An 11,205-nucleotide genomic window follows, 5' to 3' on the forward strand; every position below is an offset into this window, starting at 1 on the left:
TACTGTCATTGCACAGTCATAACTAGTACAATAGCACAATGAATATGGAAACTGACCCATGTCGGCACTACACACATGACAACATAACACAGCACTGTAACTTTGCTTAATACAGAAAAAGAATGACTGTGTGTTTTTTACTGCACATTGTCATTATTATTATTTTCATTGTTGTTTGTCCATTGAGTCCTTGTACAACTGTAGCAAGAGCTTGGTCTGTATTGCCGGCAGTATTCGGACTTGTTTCTGTTGGATGTCCACGGCCAGAGCTGCCTTTGTTTGTTGTTTGGGCATAGTCATAGTTTTTTTTTTTGTTTGTTTGTTGTTTTTTTAAGGTGTAGCTAGATGGTGTGGGGCTTCCACTTGGGTGGCCTCAGGATTTCATCTTTGCTTTTTATTAAAAAGCTGGCTGACCATACGTTGAGGAGACTGGTAGAATTGTTATGTACAGAGAATTTATTGAATGTGAATTCTAAAAGATGATAAAATGATTACTTCGAGTAAATATCATGACTTGATAATTAAAATATCATGACTGTAATTCATGTTTTGAGCACAGTGTATGAAAGTGGATAAAGTATCAAGTACATGTATTTGTTACACTACAGTACTTCATTGAATGTAATGTGTTTAAGGCTTCTTGTAACAGAAGAACTTCCTTTTGAGCTGGCAATTTCTTATACCAAAGGATGCAGCACCGTTCTTCTCAAGGACACCACAGAAGCTTTCAATTGGGCAGCGAGGGATATCCACATATTGCATCTCTTCTCCACCCACCCACAGCCACTCACCCACCAGGTAATGTAGGCCTGTCCACACCTATCAGACAGATACATATAAAAACTTATAAACTAGTATGAGTTCTCAAAAATATGAACAGGGTACAGAAAACTACCCAACCTCATCAGTGTTAGCCTCTTGTGCTCTCTCTTGTGCGAAGGTGTGGTCATCTGGACTGATCAGGGTGACCAGGTCGTAGCGGTGGTTCCAGTATGAAGAGGCTGGATCGTCTGTCTCCACTGCATCCATAGACCTACAGTAGTCTAATGCCTCTTCCCATGTTTTATTCTCCTTCACCAGAACCAAAGGGTCAAAATAACATGTGAAATACAGTCTGTCATCACAGTTATTGGTTCTCCATTTACCATTAAACTCCCTAACACAGTCACTGTGGCTTTGGTTCTGCAAGAATAAGAAGAATAGTAGAGTAAAGCGCATTTGGATGGATTTCAGAGAAGGCTTTTTTGGACCTCTTGAGCTTTAAGTGTTAGAAAAATAAACCTAATTCCAAAAAACATGGGTCAGCAACGTGACTGGGTATCTTAGAGAGACAGAATTTCACAAAGATGAACAGAGGTTTACAAATCTGCAAAAAACTGCAACTCCAATTTATCATCTATAGTGCATAATATCATCCGAAGATTCTAAAAATCAGGAGAAATCAGTATTTGATAGCAATGTTCTTTGGGTCTTCAGGTGGCACTGCATTAAATGCAGAAATGATTCTGTCATATACGTAGCAACAGCGCTTCTACTGCTTCTATTCACCAGTAACTTTTGAAGCTTCTTAACCTCACACTTCTACATTCAATTCAATGTCCTTCTGTGCAGATGCAAAATTGCACCTTCAACAGCAAAAGCTACTGTGTACCTTGTAGCTCCACTTACCTGCTCAGCGCCAAACTCAGTTCTGTGCACCTGCCTTCTACCACCATTTAAATATGCAATATGCAGCAGCATTCTTTTGGGCACCACAATTCACTGATCACATTAACTTGGTAGACCAAGACGTCAAGTTCACCAGGGAGAATATAAAAAACGAAAGGCTAGCATTCTTAGACTGTGAGATTTTCATCACTAATAGGTGACATTTAAAAGCGGAAACCAGTTCTCATTGAGCAGTATTTAAGGTTTGACTCTCATAGGCTACGTTCACACTGCAGGTCTTAATGCTCAATTCCGATTTTTTTTTTGTATGGTTGTTCACACTACAAATAAAATGTGACAGCAAACGCGCTCTAGTGTGAACGGTTCATGGCCCTTAAAGTGGCCTGCATGCACAAAAGCAGAAGTCACACACAACGCACTCTGTTTACGGACGTAAAAATGGCAGCTACAGAGCTAGTAGGAGTTGTTGCAGCAGTCTATCAATTTCTGCACAGTCGTAACCGACAGAATTTTGACAAACTAATTAGAGAAAGAAGGACACTTAGAAAAAAAAAGAGAACCCGTCATTCAACAATGGCCTTGTTTGGAGCAGTGGCTGCTGCCTCCGTGCAAAGGGCATATATGGATGCTTTCTCGCTTGTCTTCTCCGGCGCTGATAATTGGCGTCTGTCCTGTGTCAGTGACGTAAAAGATGGATTTAATGCGACATGACCATTCAAACAGCAGTCACTTTCTGAAATATCAGATATGTATCGGATTCAGTACCACATACTGTAACACAAACCATTGTCCTTAATGTAAATATGTAAGAAAAATTGTGTATGTTTCTGTTCCGTGTCCTGTGTACTGTTTGTTTGTGTCATCAGGACATTACAACACAGAGCGAACACCATCCCACAGTTACAGCATCCAGGAAAGCAGAAGAACATCATATCAAAAAGGCGCTGAGTAAATGTGGTTATCCCAGCTAGACATTTGTCAAAGCTTGGAAGCCACTTCAAGGATGCTCCAGGCAATCCAGGAGAGAAGGTGGATAACTGCTGCTTAAGCAAAAACCTTTAGTTATCCCTTATGTTTCAGGGATATCGAAAAAGCTGAGATGCATTTTCTGTAAACACCTCATCTCTGTGGAGCTGCACCAAAAATTGGTCTACCCCAAGGATCGGCACCCCCACTGACAAGTCCCCAGAGGATTGCTGGGATTTATACATTGGGGAAACCAAACAACCTCTGGCTAAGTGGATGACACAGCAAAAAAGAGCTAATTCATTAATCCATGACTCCGCAGTCTGTTTACACCTACAGGCCAGTGACCCCTCTTTCAATGATGTACACATCCTGGACATAGAGGAATTGTGGTTTAAGTGGGCAGTCAAGGACGCTGTTTATGTGAAAAGGAAAAGATCATCTATGAACTGAGCAGGGGCCATAGCATACATCGTGTCTGGACTTTTCAGTGGGAGAAAATGCTATGTCCAGATGAACAGAATTAACCTTTTGGGATTTCCCTTCCTGGATGATTGAGCATGTATCAAGACAACTAATGACTGTCGTATTGCAATTGACTCTGGCCACATCAGCATCCTCATCCTGGACCTTTCTGCAGCCTTCTACACGGTTTCTCTCACCATCCTTCTCTCCCACCTAACCAACTATCTTGGCCTCACTGGTACTGTACTCTCCTGGTTTTAGTTGTACCTCCCCAACAGAACATCTCCGCTCCAGTTAACCACAGTTGCCCAAAGAGTCTGTGCTTGGACTCCTTTTCCCCATATATTTGCTCCCCCTTGGTCATTTCACTCGTCACAAAGATCTGTGCCATTCCTATGCTGATGATACACAACTTCATCTCAGTACCAAACCCTCCTCCGGTCTGCATGAAATCAAAATAAATATCAACAAACCTTCTCAAGCTCAGCAGTAATAAAACTCCAGTAGACTGGTGATATACACATATCCAGCTGCCTCAGTCATCTGTGTGTCATGTTGAACTCCCCTCTTTCATTCCACGCTCATGTCAAATCTGGCACTGAAACAGTTTTTTTCCACCTAATAGACATCTCTCGAAGTCCGCCATCAAGCAAAGACCCTCAGCCATGCCTTTGTCACCACTCAGGTGAGTTAGTCCAATGGAGTCCTGTTTGGGATTTCAACTACAGCCCTGGATAGGCTCTAGCATGTCCAGAACTCAGTCACCAGGGTTCTAACAGGCACTAAGCTCTGGGAACACATCACCCCCACCCTGATAAATCTCCCATTTTATTTTGTTAGTCCTTTGTCCCTTGTGTTCCTTATGCTTTTAGTTTTACTTGCTTAAACAAAGAAGTGTTTGCAAGATTTCAGTAAATGCTAATAACATGTAATCAGTGTCAGCTTTGAAATCTAAAAATAAGTCTATAAAATAAGTCTAAAAGAAATATTGTACTAAAGTTTGAAAGTATAACTCGTGTTCATTACCATTAGTTTCCCACATAGTTAAGTACGCCATCTCATCTCCTCTGGACCATTTCCATGGGCTTGTTGCATTTTTTCGGCGTAATCCAATCCAACCATAAGCAAAAAGATAATTCTCTTGCTCATTTCTGACTGTGACCAGGTCAGTGAAGTGCTCCCTGCAGAATGCCTGTGCATCCTTCCATGTCTTTATGGTAGTGGAAGAGTAATATGTATTTTTCCACTGATGCCCGCACACAGGAAAAAGGAAGAGCAGCAGAGGGATGAGAATCCACAACTTTTTCATCTTCTTTTCCACAGAAGAACAGACACTAGAACAAGACATTGATGAACAGCGGAAAATATGACGAGAAATCTATAGTGAGTCTGTTCAACGGTTTCATCAATGAAATCTTAATGGATAACTAGTTTTTACAAAGTAAACATGACATTTGAAATGATAATGCTACACAGGTGACAAAATTATGAAACAGCTGGAAAGAGCAACCGATAGTATGGAAGCCCGTTTCCACCACTAAAAAAAAAAAAAAGATACATAACTCGAAATTTCGAGTTATTTTCTCGAAATTTCGAGTTATTTTCTCAAAATTCGGACTTATTAACTTGAAATTTCGACTTATTAACTCGAAATTTTGAGAAAAATAACTCGAAATTTCGAGTTATTAACTCAAAATTTTGAGAAAATAACTCGAAATTTCGAGTTAGCGCTGCCAATAAGAAATCTACGTGGCTGATGTCATTTCCTTGTTACCCGGAAGGATATGGCGCAAAGGGGTGCGCACTCAAAACTGGATCGTGTCGTGAGCTACTGTATAACAACAAATGGCGCCAGGTTCTTCAGTTTTGAATGCCTTCCTACAAATGATAACTGGATAAAAGGTATACAAAAACAGTGTGACAGCGATTGTTACATACAAAGTTGAATAGAATGCAACGTGAGGGTTAACCAAAGGTACCTATAAGGTTTCTGTTACACGCTAATGACACCTGTTACGTCTGATGAAACAGACGTTTTGCTGAAAGCATGCGTAATAAGTGTACAGCACTGTATAAAACAAAATCACAAATCACCCAAAACAGGGAATATGACTGACAACTATATAAATAAGGAACAAAACCAATAAAACTGTAACCAGACAACTGAGAAAATGTGGGATTGACTGTATTGTGATGCTGATTGTAGTTACAGTGCAAATGGACACTTAAAAATGCAGTTCCCACTTCTCCACCATAGTCAGAGCTCATAATGTAGGTAGGCACAGATACTTTGATGATAATATGGTGGCTTTATTTTAATTTTGTAATTTTAATTTACATCCTTCCTTACAGCATGGGAGACTTGACTGAATTCTTGAAACAAAGAGAAGTCTCTGAGGAAATTATACAGACCTTGGAGAATGAGAAGGTACTTAATTCCAACAAGATACTGGTTGAAATGCAACTTTTCCTCATTGTTCTTAAGTTAAAAATAGGATTGTATTTTCAAGGCTGGTTGTTTCAATAAATTAAATTATTTTTCCATCTTTAGATTGATGCCAGTGTCATAAGTCTAATGACAGATGAGGAGCTGAAGACTTATTTGCCATCATACGGTGATCGTCTAGCAGTATTTGGATTTTGCAGACGGAGGGGCAGCAGCCGCAAGTCAGCGCTTTTTGAACGGCTGAAATCCAAACTGTCCAAAAGAAAATTATCTGAAGAGGATGGCAGTAGCACACGGCAAGAAGAACATTCCCAAACAACCCATAAAAGAAATGCTCTGAAGAGAAATAGAAAAATAGAAATAGGATGGATGCATTATGATGAAGACACTGAGGTTTTCAAGCAGGTTAGAGCTAGACGAGGAGGAGGAACAAGAAAAATAGACATTTGCAAGGATGCCAAGAAAAGGGACATATTACAGGTTGCAACAGGCCTGTTCTTTCCAGATGGAGGAAACATTCAGGGGCCCTTAACAGATTTTGACTGTGATCTGAAGGATTATTAAGAGATGATAGTCGATGATGCATTGACAGTAGGAGAACTTTATCATGTCACAAAACTAAATATCCTCAGGTTCTGCCTCACCACAAAGAAAAAACAAAATGACAGCCTTCAGAGCTCCAACCCAGGTTTGCATCCATCTTCAGAAATTGAAGCGAGTCCTCAAAACCAAACCTCTTCTTTTACTGTCACTACAGTCCAAACATCTGCTCCATTTGAAACAATCAGCCATGATGTGACATACATTGAAGACACTCCAAACGATAACCTTCCACAAACTTCCATGCAGTCTCTAAGTGCTAACACTTCTCACAGCAGTGACATTATTTTTGTTGGCCCCTTTTCTGACAGTGAGCCAATAAATTTGGATGACACCCTGATTTTTTCTCCACAACCTGGTCCATCCAGTGAGAGAGTGAGGAGAGTAGTGGTGGTCCACAGAGGGCAGGTAATGTCAGAGCTCATTTCACATTTTAGTGATAAGGACCTTGAAGATGTCGACATCAAAATCCAGGTCTTACTGCCTGATGGAACACCTGAAATGGCCCATGATGATGGGGGAGTCGTGAGAGACTGTCTTTCAGAATTCTGGAAAGAATTCTATGACCAGTGCACCACTGGAAACGTTTACAAAGTGCCCTTCTTAAGGCATGATTTTGGGCAACCGGAGTGGGAGAGTGTGGGCAGAATCATTGCATTTGGATGGGTTAGAGAGAAATATCTGCCTGTGAAAATTGCACATGCCATTCTGGAACAAGCTGCCTTTGGATATGTAAAGAGTGATATTGTGGAGAATTTCCTTAAGTTCATGCCTGACTCTGAGCGTACAGTGTTAGAGGCGTGGCGATCAGACTTTAGCACCGTGGACCAAGAAGAACTTATAGACATACTTGATAACCACAGCTGCAGAAAGATACCAACAGCCTGCAATGCCACTGAAGTCCTATTGGAGCTTGCACACAAAACACTTGTCCAAGAGCCTGCCTATGTTATTGAACAGTGGGCAAGAACACTCAGCACTGCATGGGAAAGCCTTTGTGATCTATCTTCAGTTTATGAAACCCTCCAACCAACTGTGAGAAAAGTTCTCAAGTGTCTCACTTTCCCTGAAACGATGACGGCTCACCAGAAGCTGATTCAGAAATATCTAACTACATATGTGAAGAATGCTGAGAAGGAACATTTGTGTTTGTTCCTCAGGTTTTGCACAGGTTCAGATTTACATCTGGGAAAGAACATCATCATTGGGTTTAACGAACTTAAAGGTTTCCAGAGACGACCTGTGGCACACACATGTGGGTGTGTACTGGAGCTGTCGATAAATTATGACAGCTATCCTGACTTCAGATCAGAGATGAACAGTGTGTTGGAATCAAATGTGTGGGTTATGGACATTATCTAAAGGTTTGATTCACGGACAATGGCTTAAAAGCCATTGTTGTTTTACAACAGATTATATTTGAGTTGTGAACTAAGACTAAAGTGTTCCCATGTGAATGTCACAGCAAAGGTTTCAGGTGTTTAAAAACTGAGTTCCAAGAAAAAGTCTTTGGTGAAATACCACTGTAATGCAATTTGAGGTACTTCTTTGTGTTTCTGTGTTTTCCTATTACAACTGAGGCAATATTTTTCTAAACACTTGTGAAATGCATTTCTGCAGAGGTCTCAGAGTGGCAGTCTGGAGACCATTTATAAGCATTCCCATTTCCTCAGTCAGCATGTGTCCATGTGAACAATGAAAGCAGTTTTTCCACCTTTTATTCAATTTTTCTATTATTTGAATCCAAAATCAACTTTAAAAAATGCATTAGGTTAATTTTAATTTGTCAAATTTTATTAATGTAATGTCACAAGATGACATGTATTGTAGTGGTTCACCAGAAAATTAGAGATTGAGACCCCTGCAATATGTAGTATATAGTACATGTAGGAGATATTGCATATATCTCCTACATGTTTTATCATCGTGCACACATTTTACAGTTTACAAGTCAGGTTTTACTATATCATTGTATTTTATTACAGTTATGTTTGTACAGTTCTGTTTAGCCATCTGGGTTATGGTGACTTTTGCTAAATTGAATGGCCATAAGGCACACCTATATGCTTTTATTTTGGATTTCTGTGAAATCAGCAATTGCTTAGCTGAAGGTTGATTTTTGGTTGGCTTTTCCTGATTTTTGTAATGGAAAAAAACCCTTGTGTATCATAGCCCCCTTTTTCAAAACTGCATAGCCGATGGGGTAGTTATTTAAAAGATATTTTCCTATATTTCTGTTTTCATGTTCGAGCCTAATGTATTTGCTTCATAGTGGTTTTAGACCACACGTTCTTATTCTTTAATTGTAGGATATTGTTATCAGATCTTGCCATATTATCCTCAATCTCTTTTTATTGTCCTATTCTGTTTGTATTTTTAATAATAATTGAATTTTTGCACAACATATTGCATATTTTTGTTGAGTGTATAGTCGTACTTTTTCCAAGTCTTGTGCTTGCAATTAGCTTTTTATAAGAATACTTTAAGGTTTTTTGTGTTACTGTAAATACAGTACAGTTATTTTGTTTTAAGATAAGATGATGGCAAAAGATCTGTGTTTTATAATAAAGTGTTCAATGAGACAAATTACATCTTTCATTTTGGTAATTTCTGGGTTTTTATTATTCTGAGGCGCAATCCGAAAAAAAAAAACCATAGGTCCATAAATCTCACTCAGTTAGGTTATCCATATGCTAAAAAATATATAATTATACTGCCCATAATCAGGAAAACAGTCAGTATATATAAAAAGTCTCAGCAGTGACAAAATGACAGTGAAAAAAAAAAAAGACTGCTACATAACCAGATATTTCAAAACATCAATAATTACTCAAATAAAAAGAAGGATGAAAAAGCATATTTACAAAAAGTTGAAATCATAATTCCAAGGTGACATGCGCTGCATATCCTCCAAATAGCAGGTCTAACAGACATTATGTGTACATATGTTTTAATAATAAGGCTTTTAAAACAAAGAATTGGTTTGTTAATTGAAATAAACCATCCAAAAAAAACCCCTCCAAAAATTAAATACAATTTTTATAGCCTTTTTCACTTGGCCCTGTTTGTGAAATACATTTTCAGGCCCTCAAAACCCATGTATGTGTGCCCCAAAAACGACAACCATCCATAAATTAATAAGTCATAAAAGTTTACAGTTTAAATATGAAAATACAGCATTAAAAAAAGTGTCTTTTGGGGTGATATTTGTTGCAGACAGCAAATGTAGCAAAATTAAAACCAAACAAAGGGGAAAAAGTTAGGGCAGGGATACCGCAGTAGGTAGAGTGGTGGCCCCATGATCGGAAGGTCGGGGGTTCGACTCCACTGAACGGCTACCCTGAGGTACCCCTGAGCAAGGTACCGTCCCTATACACTGCTCCCCGGGCGCTGCATTGGTGGCTGCCCACTGCTTCACTGGGTGAATGGGTTAAATGCAGAGGAACTATTTCCCTATGGGGACTAACAAACACACACACTTACTTAGATGTCCCTGAAGGACAAGGGTCAAAGAATGTGTTTTTGCCACCTCAATCAAATGCATAACGATGTCTAACCTTTAAGGCAAAAGCTCCAACTCAGTAAGCATCAACTGCCTTAGCTTTACATACAGATCCACTGTATGAAACACATCATCTGAGAAGTCCAGGTTATGTTCTGACATGAGTTCTACACAGAGATGAAAGACATCCTCTTCACATGGAAAGTCTTTGAACACGCATTCTTCAAGGCAGGCTTCAACTTTGTCCATATTGACATGTTTGAGACAGTCCCTCGCGCCATAAATGTCTGGGAGGGCATACATAAAAGATGGTCGGCCATGAGGACTTCGGGAGTTGTGGACTGGGCGCATTCTGTGGTCATTCCAGGCCAAAGCAACTTCATTTAATTCTTCCTAGATGAAAACAAAATGCACAAAAGAAACATTTTCAGGCATACAATATGAAAATGTTAATGTACAAAAGCACAACTAACTTCTACATTGATTTTCTTAGCTTATACACCATTAATGTAGCTTTGAGCTACATTAATGATATCTATCTGTATATATACACATACCTATATACATATACACACACACACACACACACACACACACATATATATATATATATATCATGGACAGACAGATACTTATTTACTTAGTTTTGACCCACCAAAAATGCTAACCAAGTACAGAGAGAGGCCTAAACACATAGAAATAAACACACATATAAATAATCAATGTGTTATAATGTATAATTGTGTTCCTTGATATATATGTGGAATTTTTTTTTTTTTAACAAAACAGTTTTTTTAAAAAGCACTAGTTTTCACGTGTACTTTAATATATCTGATGTTTCTATAATATGCAAAGGCCGTGTGAGTTGTTACAAATTAAACAGTTACAATACATGTCGTTTACACAATCACCTATGTAAACTCACCTGTATAATGTGAAGAAAACAGAACTGGACCAATGATTTGTCCAAGAAAGAGTCTGAGAAGTGGCCATCCTCTCTTAGTTTGTCAAATAGTTCAATCCAGTACTGGATACACTGGCTTCGTAAGATTAGCCACCATCTTTCAATGCGTTGATTTCCTGTACTTGCTCCAAATATGACGTGCTCTCTTTCTGGTTCATTGTCTGTAAAGTGCAAAAATCGTTGCATGTGAGCCACATGGACGTTTTCTGTTCCTTGATCTAATCTCACTCGATCAGGGCAACCACCTTGTTGAATCACGGCATCCATGAAGTAGCCAGCAATTACTCTCGGGTCATTATTTGTCTTGTGAGCGTCTAGCCATATTACACTCCTTGAAAAGCCGTCAATGCATCCACTGATTGCAATCCCAAATGGCTTCAGCTTATCGTAGCCGTCGATATGCCACACATAGTTGGGGCCTCTGCTATGATACACTCGCCTCCGCAGTCGTCTACGTGACCTCAAATCCACACCTTCTCCATCGAATAAACGGAGCAGAAGACGAACGGTTTCTCTGTCAGTAACAATGCCATTCATCCAACACTTCTGGTGCATCCAACGATACCCATGACACTGTCCTGAGGTTGCCAATTG

The 11,205-nt window shown here is 39.3% G+C and overlaps 3 protein-coding genes across 3 annotated transcripts; 1 reads left to right on the forward strand and 2 right to left on the reverse strand.

Moving 5' to 3' along the window:
* Positions 1 to 630: 630 nt before the first annotated feature.
* Positions 631 to 4,454, reverse strand: LOC146389228 (L-selectin-like). Its single transcript, XM_084924728.1, has 3 exons — positions 4,113 to 4,454; positions 901 to 1,168; positions 631 to 819 (listed from the first exon to the last, which is right to left on the reverse strand). Exons 1-3 carry the CDS (start codon positions 4,445 to 4,447, stop codon positions 631 to 633), a joined length of 792 nt encoding a protein of 263 aa, XP_084780854.1. The 5' UTR covers positions 4,448 to 4,454.
* An 885-nt stretch (positions 4,455 to 5,339) lies between these two features.
* On the forward strand, positions 5,340 to 7,586 carry LOC146389229 (uncharacterized). Its single transcript, XM_084924818.1, has 2 exons — positions 5,340 to 5,527; positions 5,651 to 7,586. The coding sequence occupies exon 2, from the start codon at positions 6,113 to 6,115 to the stop codon at positions 7,505 to 7,507; it is 1,395 nt and encodes a 464-aa protein (XP_084780944.1). The 5' UTR covers positions 5,340 to 5,527; positions 5,651 to 6,112; the 3' UTR covers positions 7,508 to 7,586.
* Positions 7,587 to 9,704: 2,118 nt separating this feature from the next.
* Positions 9,705 to 11,004, reverse strand: LOC146389230 (uncharacterized). Its single transcript, XM_084924824.1, has 2 exons — positions 10,573 to 11,004; positions 9,705 to 10,040 (listed from the first exon to the last, which is right to left on the reverse strand). Exons 1-2 carry the CDS (start codon positions 10,876 to 10,878, stop codon positions 9,705 to 9,707), a joined length of 642 nt encoding a protein of 213 aa, XP_084780950.1. The 5' UTR covers positions 10,879 to 11,004.
* Between the last annotated feature and the right edge of the window lie 201 nt (positions 11,005 to 11,205).

This window comes from Perissodus microlepis, chromosome 4, assembly GCF_051167445.1.
Source record: "Perissodus microlepis isolate ML-2025 ecotype Zambia chromosome 4, ASM5116744v1, whole genome shotgun sequence".
Lineage (NCBI taxonomy): Eukaryota > Metazoa > Chordata > Actinopteri > Cichliformes > Cichlidae > Perissodus > Perissodus microlepis.